The sequence below is a fragment of the Aulonocara stuartgranti genome, assembly GCF_965226115.1.
Source record: "Aulonocara stuartgranti genome assembly, chromosome: 4".
In the NCBI taxonomy this organism is placed as follows: domain Eukaryota; kingdom Metazoa; phylum Chordata; class Actinopteri; order Cichliformes; family Cichlidae; genus Aulonocara; species Aulonocara stuartgranti.
The window spans coordinates 20,935,991-20,953,082 of NC_138942.1; the positions used below are offsets into that span (position 1 = coordinate 20,935,991).

The 17,092-nt window shown below is 42.2% G+C and overlaps 1 protein-coding gene and 1 long non-coding RNA gene across 9 annotated transcripts in view; both read right to left on the reverse strand.

Moving 5' to 3' along the window:
• Window positions 1–573: 573 nt before the first annotated feature.
• The window catches only part of LOC309704381 (uncharacterized protein), a 119,507-nt gene continuing 102,988 nt past the window's right edge, over window positions 574–17,092 (reverse strand). For all 8 annotated transcript variants that reach the window (XM_082529494.1, XM_082529495.1, XM_082529493.1 and 5 more), the window contains one exon: window positions 574–1,837. In XM_082529494.1, the coding sequence (XP_082385620.1) occupies window positions 678–1,837 (1,160 nt within the window). In that variant the 3' untranslated portion in view covers window positions 574–677. The remainder of the gene's footprint in view (window positions 1,838–17,092) is intronic.
• Window positions 6,106–7,588, reverse strand: LOC309704276. The gene is made up of 2 exons (XR_014276181.1): window positions 7,374–7,588; window positions 6,106–7,163 (listed from the first exon to the last, which is right to left on the reverse strand). It is a non-coding gene; the product is annotated as an uncharacterized lncRNA (long non-coding RNA).

Consider the following 17,092-nt stretch of genomic DNA (forward strand, 5'->3'; position numbering starts at 1 on the left):
TACACAAAAAAACACACACAACAAAAATCAGAATGTGTTTGTGATTTGGATTTTTATTTAAAGGTGAAACCTTTTTTCTTTTCTTGTTTTGCCAGATTAGACATTTTGATTCATTTCATTTAGTTTTTTTGTTTTACTTTGATGCTATAATAGATGTTTTTAAAATGTAGTCATATTTAATACTATATTGCATCATGGCAAAACAACAGTCTCCTCAAGCTGCTTTATACTGTAAGGTAAAAACACTACAGTAAAAGCCAGAAAACCCCAACAATCCAATGATCCCCTTTGAGCAAGCACTGGGCGACAGTGGGGAGGAAAAACTCCCTTTAGGAAGAAACCTCCGGCAGAACCAGGCTCAAGAAGGGGCGGCCATCTGCTGCGACCGGTTGGGGGTGGGTGGGCAATCTCAGTCCACGAGGGCCGGTGTCCCTGCAGGTTTTAGATGTGTCCTCGAACCAACACAGCTGATTTAAACGGCTAAATTAGCTCCTCAACATGTCCTGAAGTTCTCCAGAGGCCTGGTAACGAACTAATCATGTGATTCAGGTGTGTTGAGCCAAGGTGAGATCTAAAACCTGCAGGGACACCGGCCCTCGTGGACTGAGAATGCCCACCCATGATATAGGGAGACAAGATGAAGTATACTTCTAATGGCCTATTTTAGCAGTTAATTTTTAACAATCAACTGGTGGTAATCCATCATCAGAATTGAGGAAAGGTGGTGTTGATGGAGACTCTACAGGAGGATTCACTGGGGAAGCCATACCTGCACTTCTGCCAGGGTGTCTTGGACGTACCTGAATAAATGTAGTTTTCCCTGGAAGTGGACGAGGATTAATCTGAGACGGAGTCTCCTCAGAACATCTCCCCATCATGCTTCTATGGTCCAACGATGCCAGCTTTTGTCCTTTCTGTTTTTCTAATTTAAGCTGGAGTTGAGCGTCTTTCACTCTAGATTTTAGATGACCTATCTCTTTTTCTTCATTGGCAGCCTTTTGGATAATCTGGTTCACTGGTCCAATGAGCTCCTCTCTTTGTCGGAATAAAGCGTACTCGGAAGACTTTACCATGTCATTGTACTGCTTTTTAAATGATTCCAGCTCCCGTGTTTTATCTAGTAAAGCTGCATCTAGATCCTTGCATCTGATACGTAGACAGTTCAGCTGTTTTTCAAGAAACTCCTTCGTTGTTCCAACAAAGGGGGTGCCTTCCACTCCGTCTACGTATTTCTTTTTCAAGTAGTGGAACATATCCCTAAATTCCACCTTTTCTTTTCCTCTCAAGTGACCTTCATGTGGAAATGCCTTTTCAAAGGACAAAACGCACTGGCACAATTCCTCTTGGAAGTAGCGCTCTTTCTTCTCCAGCCAATTCACTTTGGATATAAATCTTTCCCGTTGCTTTTTTGTGGAGCGCAGTTTCTCTTCCAGCGCCACCTTTTCAGCCAGTGCCTGATTGTGTGCCGCTTTTACTTTGTGCCGGTCCACTGCTGTCTTTCTGTGGTTTTCCTGCTCTGTGCTTAGGGCCTTTTTGACGTCTTCAATTTTCTTTTTCAAAGAATCAACTTCGTCTTCAAGCATAGCCTTCATTTTCTTTTCCAAGGCCAGAGCTCTAATATTACTCTGGCATTTCTGCTTGATCGCCATATTCTGGGCCTTTTGGTCGTCTATCACTTTGCCCATTTGACCTTTCTCCTCTGTTAATTCTTTCATGTTTTTAACCATAAATTCATTTTCGTCTTGTAACTGTGTATTATGCCACAAAACACCGTCAATCCAACCCTGCGAGGATTGACGTTCTTCCTCGCGTTCCTTAACCGCATTGACGGTCACACCTCTACTATTTTTTACTGCCGTCTGCAGCTTTTCTATTTTGGAGTCATACATGTTGATCACCTCTTCTAACTTCCTGTCTGCAGCATTTGCTTTGTTTTCCAGTTTTTTAGTATTTTCCTGGTAAAACTGCTGCATCTTATTTTTTTCCTCTTTGTGGCGTTTCAATAATAATTCAACAACTTGGCTGTTGTGAAATTGCTGACGTGCCACCTTTTCTTTCTCTGTTTCCAGCAGTCCTTGCAGGACTTGGACTTCGTCCTCGTGTTTTTCTTTAAGCTCAGCCAGAGTTTTCTCCGTCTCTGCGCGGAACTTTACCAGAGCTTCGTGGTCATCTTTTATCGAGTCCAACCTGTCTGCGATGTTTGTCCTGTCATCCAAGACCGAACCCAGCAGCTTATTATTCTGCAAAAGTTCATTGTTTTCTTTTGTTAGATCCTCGATCCGTTTCTTATTGACTGTATGCAGGTTTTTGAAGTAGTCAAGCTCAGTTTTGAGCTTTTCAACCTCGTCGATCATTGGCTGCAGTCTTTGCTCGAACTGTCTGGCATATGTTTCTTTTTCTTTTTCACTTTTTTTAACCATTGTTTTCGAGAAATTAACATTTCTGTCTTTGTTAGCTTTCGAACTCATTTCTGCTTTTTTATGTGCTGTATCACTCCAACAAAACGATAGCTTAATGAATTCCCTTTGACAGCTGTCCTCTATTTATAGACTTGAACATCAAAGGATGAAAGGACTGTCACTATGACATCACCACGTTCTGTGACGTAACAGGGCTTTGGAGCGTGATGTCACGGGGGTGGGCGTGGAAAGGATTTTGGGGGTCTAAACAAAGCGTGTCTTTTTTTTTTAAAACTTTATTTAACAAACAATGAGTATACAACATACGAACAGATGAAGTATACAACAGAACATGAACACAAAAAGCCAAGGGTGAAAGAAAAAGGTAACAATTATAAGAATACACGCAAAAATTCACATACATATATTGTTGTGAGAGCCTTTTTGTTGGTGCAGTCTGATATTGATTGTATGTGCATGTGCACATCCTTAAAATAATGACAGAAATATGGTGTTTTGTTAGTAAACTTACATTTATGGATAAAAAATTTAGCTAAAAGTATTAAGAAATTTATCATAAAAAACATTTCTCATACTTCTTGGGGAACTTAAAGAAACAGAATAAAACATTTTCCCATCGTAAAGAAAACTCCCTTAAAATATGGACAATAACAAAGCTGCTAAATTCCTTCCAGAATCTCTGTGTAAAAGAACAGTACCAAAAAAGATGTGTCACCGTTTCTGGATGATCCCCCACAGAAAGTACAATTAGTATTTATGTCCCTTTTGAATTTGACCATGTAGTGACTGGCTGGATAACATGTATGTCGAATTTTAAAAGAGACTTCTTTCACCTTATTTACAATCAAATATTTATGGGGGACCATCCAGACTGTCTTCCGCTTGATATCTGGAACACTGATTGGAAAATTATATAGTGCAATAAAGTCGTTGTAAGTAAGTAGTTGTCCCTCTTTACTAACCAGCTGAGCCACCAATAGGATCCCATTTTGGAGCCAAGTTTCCAGGAAAAGTGATTTATTTTTCTATAAAATATCTCTGTTGTTCCAGATAAGGTATTTGTGAGGTGAGAAGTTGTGTTTATAAATGAGGGTCCACGCTAAGAGGACCTGCTTATGGAAGGATGAAAGCTTTACAGGGACTTTCTCAACATTGTAATTACAATTTCAAATAAAAGTAAAGCCACCAAAACGAGAGAAAATGTGGTATGGTATAAAGTTCCAGATAGAGGTAGGGTTTTAAGAAAATGTTTGGCCCAATTAATTTTGAAAGTGTTATTTAAAGTAGAAAAGTCTAAGACGTTAAGCCCACCTGATTCGTACTTATTCATCACAACAGTTTTTCTAATATAGTGCGTACGGTTTTTCCATATAAAATTAAAGAGCATACGGTCAATATCTTTACTACTTTTCTTATCCAGATGTAAGGAGAGAGCAGCATATGTTCATCGGGATATCCCTTCAGCTTTAGTAATTAACACTCTACCTTTCAAAGACAAGTCCCTTGTTCCAAGATGGCGCCGCCGCGTATGGATGCCCCGGTGCTTCAGTGCGTTACTTCTGTTTTGTTTTTGTGCATAACTTCTGTGTCTGGGCACTCCTCTGGATATTCTTACACTAGAGAAGAGCTTCTTAACTACAGGACTACAACACCTGTGGATTTACTTCCAATATTTGTCGCATCTGCGGCAGATTTACTGCAGACTCTGATCAGGAAAGTGAGACGCCGAAAGCGAGGAAAGCGAGCCGGCGCACTCGTGCGTCTGAGGAGACGCGGACTGCGAACTGCTCTTCCTGGGATCTTCCTTTCCAACGTACGCTCACTCAGGAATGAGATGGACGAGCTGGCCCTGATGAGAAGCATGAACAGAGACGTTGCCTCCTCCTGTGTCTTGTGTTTTACGGAGTCGTGGCTCTGTGAGGACATCCCGGACAGCGCGCTCAAGCTGGAGGGCTTTCATCTGCTGCGCGCGGACCGGCAGGCCTCTCTCTCTGGTAAGACCACAGGTGGACGTGTCTGCTTCTACATTAATAGTGGCTGGTGCACAGATGTAACAGTGATTGCTCAGCACTGCTCTTCCTCTCTGGAATACCTTTTTATTCACTGCAAACCGTTTTATTCTCCGCGGGAGTTTGCTTCATTCATCTTGGCCGCTGTTTACATCCCGCCAGATGCGGATGCGCAGGCAGCTCAGTGCGCACTCGCGGAGCAGATACTGCACATGGAGCGGACATTCCCGGACTCTCTCATCATTGCTCTTGGGGACTTTTACAACACCCCCCTCCTCACCCCACACAAAAGAGGATTTCACACCACCTCCTCCCACCACAACCCTTCATATTCATGAAGCAGATGCGAGGAAGCAGTTTAAGAGTCTGAATGCTCGGAAAGCTCCCGGCCCAGACGGTGTGTCTCGTCTACTGGACGCAGCCGGAGGGTTCACTTGGTTGTTTGCTCTCAATAGAAGCTGAGCGCGTCTCCGTGTCTGTGCTGGTAAACGATACTGAGTCCCAGTGCTCAGTAAACTGTACACCTGACCGTTATTCTCCCACTGAATCCGGTGTGTCCACGGTCCAACACGTGCTCAACACGATGGTGCTGACCGGTGCCCAAACACACCAGAACACCAAATAAGTAAAATAACACAAACACGAACTTCTCCATGGCTCGTCGGGATGGCAACTGCTCCAAAAGTGACACATGAAATAGGCTGACATTTGAGTTTGACACGGGAGGTGAGGGGGTGTTTTGAATATGCTTGACTCCGTCACGAGGTTGCGCACAGCATCACCGGCAAGGGGGCTTGGTTTGAGAGGTTTTTGGCATCTGTGATGTGATTTACAACCATCCACCCGTGTACAGCAAGAAGCCGCACTCACAACCGTGGGCATCAGCAAGTTGGTGAAATTTAAACAAAACAAAACAGCATTCCATCTGAAACTCTCTTATTGTACCCAAAATACAAATTTTAGTGATTACATGTGGCTTCATTAATTATGTTCAAACGGATGAATACATAACGCAAGTAATAACTTTATGATCAGTCAGTGAATGAAGGAGCTCAAGAGTGCAAATATAGTTGCAATAAAGTGACAAATATGCCCTTTTATGTCAAACAAAGACCGAAATAAGTGGCATCAGTGTGAGGATGAGAATGAGCGATCCAACCTCACACTGCAGATATCAGGGCAAAGCACAGTGGGGGGGTTGCAGTCTGCGCGCACAAGAGGGCTAACAACGCTGTGAGTGACGGAATCCACCCAAACTGAGGAACAGCTTGTTCCCCAGAGCTGAAGCCTGCACTGTTTGCACTATAATATAATATAATATAATATAATATAATATAATATAATATAATATAATATAATATAATTAGGGCTGTCAAATGATTAAAATTTTTAATCAGATTAATCACAGCCTAAAAATTAATTAATCATGATTAATCACAACTCGAAATATGACCAAAATGTGTGCAAACATACGGACAGATAGCGGATTTTTACACACTTGTTAGTGTTATTTAATGCTAAGACCACGCTGAGTGGCCTGCGTTCACTCAGCGTGGTCTGACGTAGGCTGGGTGTTGTGCTGGAAGCGAATTAATCACAGCCTAAAAATGTATTAATCGCAACTCGAAATATATGTGTATATGTGTGTATATATGTGTAAAAATCGGGACAGATAGTGGTTTTTAACACACTTGTTTGTTTTATTTATTATTAATTGTGAGTACAAGCAGTACAAGCAGAACAGGGCTTCAAATAATTGTGAGGGATTTTTACTGAATGTTTTCCACCCGTTTAAATCTAGCACATTGTTTTATCCATATACATCTTCAAGTTCACAGAACATAGGCCTAATTCAACAGGCAAAATGTGGAGGCAGGAGTGGCCAGGTATCTGCGAGCAAGGCGGGCCAGCTGGCTGTGGGCTCCTGCATGAGCTGCCCACCACTGTAAGGGACAGTCCTCTAAGGCAGTGCAGGGCTCTGCTCTGTAGCGCTGTATGGCTCTGTCCTGCTGTACCTCCTCCTCTGACTCAGAGTCAGAGTCCATCTGCAGCAGGCTCAGCCTCTTCTTGGCTGGACCTTCTTCTGCAGTGTGTGATCTTCTAGGAGAGTCTTCATGCAGCATGCCTGCCAGTGTGGTCCACACTGCTTCTCTGTCAGTCTTGGGCACACTGCGTAGGTCTTTAAAACGTGGGTCCAGTGCAGTTGCGATCTGGAGCCATGCATAGTTGGTATGTTCCTGGCGGGAAGCAAGGTCTTCCTTAAACTTCTCTTTAAACCTCACCACATATGCAGGGTCCTCATCAGTTACTTCCATGACACGGCGCAGGTGGCAGAAGGCTGGTAGAACTACAGAGCAGGAGACGTAGGCCTCTCCTCCCAGCAGTTCAGTCACATATCTGCAGTGGAATACACACATACACACATGGGGTGGCTGTAGCTCAGGTGGCAGAGCAGGTCAGCCACTAATCAGAAGGTCGGTGGTTCGATCCCAGGCTGCCTCCTGGCTGCATGCCAAATATCCTTGGGCAAGATACTAACCCCGTGTTTGCCTACTGGTGGTGGTCAGAGGGCCCGGTGGCGCCTGTGTCCGGCAGCCTCGCCTCTGTCAGTGCGCCCCAGGGCAGCTGTGGCTACAATGTAGCTTGCCATCGCCAGTGTGTGAATGTGTGCGTGAATGGGTGAATGACTGAATGTAGTGTAAAGCGCTTTGGGGTCCTATGGACTAGAAAAGCGCTATACAAATGCAGGCCATTTACACACACACACACACACAGATAAGACAGCAAATTAAAAAAAGCTTTTTAATACTAGGTAATATTAATAAAATATTTGATTTCATTTATTTTTTAAATAAGACATTTTCATAATAACAAAACTGATTTAAGATGTATGTTTGATACATTTAATCTAAACCTACAATTATGGTCACAATGACAGGCTCACCTGCAGGGCTCTAGAAGTGTCTCCAGTCTCTGGAGTTTGTCCCACTCTGGAGGCGTCAGGAGGACAAGTTTATGCTTTTGTTTATCCAGAGTCGCGGTTACTGCAGTTTGGTTGCGGATCAAGCGCTTCACCATCTCCAGCGTGGAGTTCCAGCGCGTAGGCACGTCCTGGGCCAACGGCTCCTGCTTGCGCCCCAGTGACACCTGCTCTGCGTTCAGCTCTGCTGTGTTTGCTGGGCTGTGCTTAAAATGGCCAACAATTTTGCGGCATTTGGCCAGCGCAGTGACAAAGCCACTGTCTGCGAGACTCACTGTGATGCATCTCTGTAGAATGTGCGCGGTACACGGCATGTGATTGAATGGCATGATGCGAGCCGCGGCGATCATATTGCGCGCACTGTCCGTGCCTACTGTTGTCACCTTCTCCTCAATTCTCCACCTGCGAGCAACAGTCTGGAACTGCTCTGCACAAGCCTCCGCAAAGTGCCGCTCTTCCGTTTTCATTATAGTCAGCGCAAAGGATGTCAGACCCCAGGCTTCAGTGATTAAATGCGCAGTAACTCCCAGGTAATTGTCATTACTCAATGATGTCCAGTGGTCTCCTGTCAGAGCCACGCATTCTGTGTGAACTAAAGCCTCTTCTTTTTTCTTTTTCTCCGTTTCATACAGTTCGTGGATTCGAATTGTTATTGTGCTTCTCGCTGGGGGCTTGTAGGACGCGTCCTGAGATGCAACCTTTAAAACATCCGCAAAGCCCTTGTCCTCCACAATGCTTAGCGGTCTGCAGTCCTTTGCTATCCATTTGGCTATATTGTCGGTCAGTTTGTCCAAAGAAGACTTACCGAGTGGCCTGCGTTCACTAAGAGTGGTCTGACGCAGGCCGGGTGAAGCTGCTGCCCCGACAAACGCGTGTTTGGCATTAAGGTGGTATTTTAAGGTCGAATTTGAACGGTGAAATTGAAACTCTTTACTACAGTGAGTGCAAATTACAACGCGTTTGTTTATTGTCCCATCTATGTTCTTCTTGTATTTAAATTCCCCATCCAGAAGGCCATCCGCTTCCTGCTTCTCCATTTTCAGTGGCGCGGTAAACAAATCAAGTGGAATTATGGGAGCGACTTATCTGCGTGTTGCGCTAAATAGTTAAATATTCTAACGTAATTAATTCCAAAATTTAATTATCGCAATTAACGCGTTAATTTCGACAGCTATAAATATAATATAATATAATATAATATAATATAATATAATATAATATATCATGTTGCTATTTAATGTTTTTTGTTCGTGTTGCAGCTGCTCTGTGAGCCAAGCTTTCGTTGTCTAAATTCAATGGCAATATATCTCTGCACCACACGATGGCGATAGATTCTCACAGACAGTCTGTGCTCTGCTTCCGCCACCAGTCATCTTTAAATCTTTTTTTTAATTCAATGAAACCTTTATTTAACTGTCCATCTCGCGGCATTACTTAAAAAAAATCATATTTAAATACAAAGAAGATTAAATACATGAACGACAGTAAATTGATAAAATAAGAGCAAATAAATATATTTACAAATGATAGCAACATCAATGGAATAAAAGCATGAACAGCAGCAGAAGGAGAAAGAGGCCTGTATCTACATTATTACTCTGGCAGCTCTCAGTCTCCATACAGACAGGACACGTTGCAGCGTAATTGCAGACAGGTGCGTGGGCCTGAGCTCCGCCCAGGCAGAATGACGAGTGGAAGAAAGCAGCAACACAATAAACATATGTAGCCTTGCGGAGCCGGCCGGGCAGACACCGAGACAGAGTGCAAAGATTTTATACGTGACAACACACACAAAAAAACACACACAACAAAAATCAGAATGTGTTTGTGATTTGGATTTTTATTTAAAGGTGAAACCTTTTTTCTTTTCTTGTTTTGCCAGATTAGACATTTTGATTCATTTCATTTAGTTTTTTTGTTTTACTTTGATGCTATAATAGATGTTTTTAAAATGTAGTCATATTTAATACTATATTGCATCATGGCAAAACAACAGTCTCCTCAAGCTGCGTTATACTGTAAGGTGAAAACACTACAGAAAAAGCCAGAAAACCCCAACAATCCAAAGATCCCCTTTGAGCAAGCACTGGGCGACAGTGGGGAGGAAAAACTCCCTTTAGGAAGAAACCTCCGGCAGAACCAGGCTCAAGAAGGGGCGGCCATCTGCTGCGACCGGTTGGGGGTGATGGAAAGAGAATAGAGGGAGACAAGATGAAGTATACTTCTAATGGCCTATTCCAATTGGTGGTAATACATCATAAGAATTGAGGAAAGGTGGTGTTGATGGAGACTCTGGGGAAGGCCTTCGTCTGCCAGGGTGTTTTGGAGCCACTTGAATAAATTTAGTTTGCACTGGAGGTGGACGAGGTTTAATCTGTGGAAAGATCTGAGACGGAGTCGGAGTCTCCCCATAACATCTCCCCATCACGCCTCTATGGACCAACGGTGCGAGCTTTTGTCCTTTCTGTTTTTCTAATTTAAGCTGGAGTTGAACGTCTTTCACTCTAGATTTTAGATGACCTATCTCTTTTTCTTCATTGCCAGCTTTTCTGATCATCTGGTTCACTGGTCCAATGAGCTCCTGTTTTTGTTTGAATAAAGCGTATTCGGAAGACTTTACCATATCATTGTACTGCTTTTTAAATGATTCCAGCTCCCGTGTTTTATCTAGTAAAGCTGCATCTAGATCCTTGCATCTGATACGTAGACAGTTCAGCTGTTTTTCAAGAAACTCCTTCGTTGTTCCAACAAAGGGGATGCCTTCCACACCGTCTACGTATTTCTTTTTCAAGTTGTGGAATATATCCCTAAATTCCACCTTTTCTTTTTCTCTGAAGTGACCTGCATGTGGAAATGCCTTTTCAAAGGACAAAACGCACTGGTACAATTCCTCTTGGAAGTGGCGCTTTTTCTTTTCCAGGCAATTCGTTTTTTGTGTGAATATTTCTGTTTGCTTTTTTGTGGCGCGCAGTTGCTCTTCCAGTGAGATCTTTTCAGCCAGTGCCTGATTGTGTGCCGTTTTTACTTTATACCTGTCCACTGCTGTCTTTCTGTGGTTTTCCTGCTCTGTGCTTAGGGCCTTTTTTAGGTCTTCATTTTTCTTTTTCAAAGAATCAACTTCATCTTCGACCATAGCCTTCACTTTCTTTTCAAAGGCCAGAGCCCTAATATTTCTCTGACATTTCCGTTTGATCTCCATATTCTGGGCCTTTTGGTTGTCTATTACTTTGCCCATTTGATCTTTCTCGTCTGTTAATTCTTTCACGGTTTTATCCATCAATTCATTTTCGTCCTGTAACTTTGTATTACGTGTCAGAAGACCCTCAATCCAACACTGCGAGGATTGATGTTGTTCCTCGCGTTCTTTAACCGCATTGACGGCCACACCTCTACTATTTTTTACTGTTCTCTCAAGCTTTTCTATTTTGGAATCATACATTTCCATGACCTCTTCTAACTTTCTGTCTGCAGCATTGGCTTTGTCTTCGAGTTTTTTTTAGTATTTTCCTCGTAAAATTGCTGCATCTTATTTTTTTCCTCTTTGTGGCGTTTCAATAATAATTCAACAACTTGGCTGTTGTGAAATTCCTGACGTACCACCTTTTCTTTTGCTGTTTCCAGCAGTCCTTGCAGGACTTCGACTTCGTCCTCATCATCTGTGATTAGGTATTGAAACAGCTGTTTACTCCCCAGATGTTTGTGTCCTCAAAGAAATTCCATTTAGATTTATGTGAATGTATTGTGCAGGTACTTTCTCTGCTTCGCCCTCATTGCTTGCTTTATCTGAGGACATAATCTGCCTTCTTTCAGCTTGGGGTAGGCCTCAGTTTATGTTTTAAATTAAAAAGCTTGAAGACAAAGTGAACTCTGGACAAGCGTGTGGCCTACCTGAAGCCCAGGTGGGCTTGTTGATAATCACATTTTCACACTCATCTCGGGGCACATCCGTGGTGTTCTGGTGCCAGCCTGTCCCCTCTGTTTTTGTGGGGGTCTTCCCCACATACGAAAATGGCCGCTTCTGCCTGGAGGGAGTTTTTTATTTTTGCTTTGCAGCTGCACAGGATCTGTATAGAAGTTTTAAACACTTCTATTTTAGGCAAATTTATAATATTTTAGACGACAGCACTGTTACGAGTTCAAAAATTGGGGATGGAGACAAGAGGAAAAACCACAATAACAACACTGGTCCGGCCGGGTTAAGTCAAACGATGATTTTAATGATCACACGCGTGGGAGATGGACACTGTATGCAGACAGCCTCAGATCTCAAAATGGTGGAGCATTGATCAAACTCTTATAGCCTCTGGTGCCCCCACCTTATCATAAAAGCCTAAACATTCACATGCTTTCTCTCACACGGCGCCTAAGCTACGACCTTGGCTCCCTGTTTATCTGCTCCTGCTGAGATGGGGCAGAAAACTCCAGCATGTTCCGTTCTCTTCTAATCAGACAAATAAGGCGATGACTTTTCTGCAAACAGTATTTCTTATAACTCAGCAGTATAATGCATCATGAAACAATATCATCCATTCACAATAAATCAGCAGTGTAATGCAAATCAGTTTAACAAATGCAATAGTTATCACCCTCTCCTAATTCAGGAGAATAATGCAAACTAAAACTACATAATAATTCACAATCTTTAATTAGGGGTCTAACATGGCATAAAATAATATTATAAATCTCACAGCACATAAAACACTGTTTGCTTGGATGTGTGTGTTTGTGTGTAAAAAGTGAGATGTTCAGAGGTCTTGCTTCATGGTATCGAACAGCCCACACAAAACAGGTTCTGTATGATTTAATTTAAGTGCTGATGTAAACCACAATGTTCAGCAAACATCTATCAGGTCATTGGACTGTATTTTTTTAAAGCTTAAGTATGCGCACATGGGATATATTAAAAACTGACAAGCCGTTTGAACACATGATGTGAAATCACTTAATCAACCTGCTGGATTTTCCAAAAGTTAAAATATTTATACTACTTTGGCACATTGCTCTTAACTTATTAAGGTGGCTATTAGTGAGGGTCATGATAATCAATTCAATTGAGCAGAAGTGACATTCTTACTTCGATTCGTCCAAATTCATGTGAGTTCCAGTCTGTTCAGCCTGTTTCTGTGTAGCACCAAGCAGTAGACCTAAACCTGGATGTGCTTCTGGGTTCTGCCTCTAATGAAAACGGATGAGTGTAAAATGCAACCATTGTTTGTAGTTTGCTGCCACCTACTGAGTGAAAAAAGAACTGAAGTTGTAAAAAGTCACTATTCCTAATGATAGGCTTCGTTTTGTTTCAGTTTCAGTTCACTATACAGCTCATCAAACTGTTTTCCCTTTACGTTTTGATATACATTGTGAAGTTTGGGTTGTCATGTCTACGTCTCATTATGTTTCCTGTTTTATTGTGAAGAGGTCTGGTGTTTCTGTGTTCATCGTGTTCAGTTTTACTCTTCCCCTGTGGCGTTGTTATGTTCATGTTGATCTACTGTGCCTTTCTGTTCCATGTTTCAGATCCCTATGTTCTGTCTCCCCCAGTCTGTTAAGTCCACATGTCTTGAGTTCCGTCAGTGTGTTTCCTGTTTTACTTTCACAGTCTGTTCTATGTTAATGTTTCTAGTTTTGCTTCCCTTGCCTCGTCCTGCTTAATTACTCTCAGCTGTGCTCTCCTCCTGTGGCTCATTCCCCCTCGTTATCCCTCAGTGTATTTAAGCCCCATGTTTCTCTTTGTCAGTGTTGCGTCCTCCATCATAGCTGTGTGATTTTTCCCTGTGGCTCCTTGTGCTTTAGTTTTTCCCAGTTTAGGTTATTTTGTATTGTTTTTCGTGTCCCACTCCACGCCAGCAATAAAGCTGTGTTTTTTGAGTTTAACTTTTGACTCTGTGAGTTTGCGTTTGGGTCCTTCTCCTGCCTGCCACACAGCCGAACTGTGACACTAAGTAAAGAGAAGGAAGAACACAGAAAGACAGCAGTGGACAGGCATAAAGTAAAAACGGCACACAATCAGGCACTGGCTGAAAAGATCTCACTGGAAGAGCAACTGCGCGCCACAAAAAAGCAAACAGAAATATTCACACAAAAAACGAATTGCCTGGAAAAGAAAAAGCGCCACTTCCAAGAGGAATTGTACCAGTGCGTTTTGTCCTTTGAAAAGGCATTTCCACATGCAGGTCACTTGAGAGAAAAAGAAAAGGTGGAATTTAGGGATATATTCCACAACTTGAAAAAGAAATACGTAGACGGTGTCATGGTCCTGAGTCTGAGGACTCAGTGTTTTGTGTTTCCTTATGCTTTTGTTCATTCCGAGTGTGTATTCTGTTGTTATTTTGCCATTTGTTAGGTTTCTGTTCTTTGCCTGCCTGCTCCCACTTCTCTGTGTTCCCTCTGTCTGTCCATGGTGTTTTTGTGTCTGCTCATGAGTCTGCCTGTCAAGTTCAGTGTCCTGTCTGGTTCTCTGTCTGTTAATTTCCTGTTTTATTCTGAAGGTTCATGTCTGATGTGAGTGTGTTCAGTTTACATTTCCCCTGTCCCGTCAGCTCTGATTTCTCCCAGCTGTGTTGCCCTCCTGTCTCTTATCCCCTGATTACTGGTGTGTGTATTTAAGCCCTGTGTGTTCTCCTGCCTGTTGCCGGTTCGTCTGTATTACTCCATGCAAGTCCGCGCTTTTCTGCATTCATCTGTGTCTCTCTGCGTCTCTGTATCCTCCGTCAGTCTGCGTCTCTCTGCCTTTCTCCCCGTGTCCTGTGGATTTCTAGTTGCTCTTTAGTTTTCCCAGTTTAGGTTTCCGTTAGTTTGTCTCATTATTCGTTTTCTGTTCCTGCCACTGACACCTTGTAAATAAACTCCACTAATCTTTTCATACACTGCTTGCTCTTGGGTCCTTTTTCCAACTCCACACGGCTCGCCTCGGCAGCCGTGACAGACGGTGTGGAAGGCATCCCCTTTGTTGGAACGACCGAGTTTCTTGAAAAACAGCTGAACTGTCTACGTACCAGATGCAAGGATCTAGATGCAGCTTTACTAGATAAAACACGGGAGCTGGAATCATTTAAAAAGCAGTACAATGATATGGTAAAGTCTTCCGAATACGCTTTATTCAAACAAAAACAGGAGCTCATTGGACCAGTGAACCAGATGATCAGAAAGGCTGGCAATGAAGAAAAAGAGATGGGTCATCTAAAATCTAGAGTGAAAGACGTTCAACTCCAGCTTAAATTAGAAAAACAGAAAGGACAAAAGCTCGCACCGTTGGTCCATAGAGGCGTGATGGGGAGATGTTATGGGGAGACTCCGACTCCGTCTCAGATCTTTCCACAGATTAAACCTCGTCCACCTCCAGTGCAAACTAAATTTATTCAAGTGGCTCCAAAACACCCTGGCAGACGAAGGCCTTCCCCAGAGTCTCCATCAACACCACCTTTCCTCAATTCTTATGATGTATTACCACCAATTGGAATAGGCCATTAGAAGTATACTTCATCTTGTCTCCCTCTATTCTCTTTCCATCACCCCCAACCGGTCGCAGCAGATGGCCGCCCCTTCTTGAGCCTGGTTCTGCCGGAGGTTTCTTCCTAAAGGGAGTTTTTCCTCCCCACTGTCGCCCAGTGCTTGCTCAAAGGGGATCTTTGGATTGTTGGGGTTTTCTGGCTTTTTCTGTAGTGTTTTCACCTTACAGTATAAAGCAGCTTGAGGAGACTGTTGTTTTGCCATGATGCAATATAGTATTAAATATTACTAAATTTTAAAAACATCTATTATAGCATCAAAGTAAAACAAAAAAACTAAAGTATACTTCAATGAAATTAATCAAAATGTCTAATCTGGCAAAAAAAAGAAAAGAAAAAAGGTTTCACCTTTAAATAAAAATCCAAATCACAAAAATTCTGATTTTTGTTGTGTGTGGGGGTTTTTGTGTGTGTTGTCAAGTATAAAAGTTTTGCACTCTGTCACGGTCTCGATGTCTGCCCGGCCGGCTCCGCAAGGTTACATATGTTTATTGTGTTGCTGCTTTCTTCCACTCGTCATTCTGCCTGGGCGGAGCTCAGGCCCACGCACCTGTCTGCAATTACGCTGCAACATGTCCTGTCTGTATGGAGACTGAGAGCTGCCAGAGTAATAATGTAGATACAGGCCTCTTTCTCCTTCTGCTGGTGTTCATGGTTTTATTCCATTGATGTTGCTATCATTTGTAAATATATTTATTTGGTGTTATTTTATCAATTTTCTACTACTGTCGTTCATGTATTTATTTATTTTTTTGTATTTAAATATGATTTTTTTAAAGTAATGCTGCGAGTTAAATAAAGGTTTCATTGAATAAAAAAAAGATTTAAAGATGACTGGTGGCGGAAGCAGAGCACAGACTGTGAGAATCTATCGCCATCGTGTGGTGCAGAGATATATTTCCATTGAATTTAGACTACGAAAGCTTGGCTCACAGAGCAGCTGCAACACGAACAAAAAACATTAAATAGCAACATATTATATTATATTATATTATATTATATTATATTATATTATATTATATTATAGTGCAAACAGTGCAGGCTTCAGCTCTGGGGAAGAAGCTGTTCCTCAGTTTGGGTGGATTCTGTCACTCACAGCGTTGTTAGCCCTCTTGTGCGCGCAGACTGCAACCCCCCCCTCCCCTGCCCCCCCACTGTGCGTTGCCCTGATATCTGCAGTGTGAGGTTGGATCGCTCATTTTCATCCTCACACTGATGCCACTTATTTCGGTCTTTGTTTGACATAAAAGGGCATATTTGTCACTTTATTGCAACTATATTTGCACTCTTGAGCTCCTTCATTCACTGACTGATTATAAAGTTATTACTTGCGTTATGTATTCATCCTTTTGAACATAATTAATGAAGCCACATGTAATCACTAAAATTTGTATTTTGGGTACAATAAGAGAGTTTCAGATGGAATGCTGTTTTGTTTAAATTTCACCAACTTGCTGATGCCCACGGTTGTGAGTGCAGCTTCTTACTGTACATGGGTGGATGGTTGTAAATCACATCACAGATGCCAAAAACCTCTCAAACCAAGCCCTCTTGCCGGTGATGCTGTGCGCAACCTCGTGACAACCACATGACTGATACTAACTCCTGAGCTGACTGTATGCTAACATGCGCCACAAATAAGGGTCATATTTGGATTTAAAACAATCACCGAGAAGCTTCCACTGAATGCTACTTTCCCCTGCATGACACTGAAATCATTAACACATACTAACCCTCACTTATGCTCTTCAGTTTTCTCAGAAATGGATTAAGCCTACACCTAAACCAACGGATATGTTCACTGACTTTTTCTCTTAGTCTGGAAATACTTAGTCAGCCCATTACGCAATTGAATTGATTATCATGACCCTCACTAATAGCCACTTACTAAGCTAAGAGTAATGTGCAAAACCCATTAGCCAAAGTAGTATAAATATTTTAACTTTTAGCAAATCCAGCAGGTTAATTAAGTGATTTCACATCATATGTTCAAACAGCTTGTCAGTTTTTAATATATCCCATGTACGCATACTTAAGCTTTAAAAATAAAGAAAAGTGCAATGACCTGATAGATGTTTGCTGAAAATTGTGGTTTACATCAGCACCTACATTAAAATACAAAGACCCTGTTTTGTGTGAGCTGCTCGATACCATGAAGCAAGACCTCTGAACATCTCA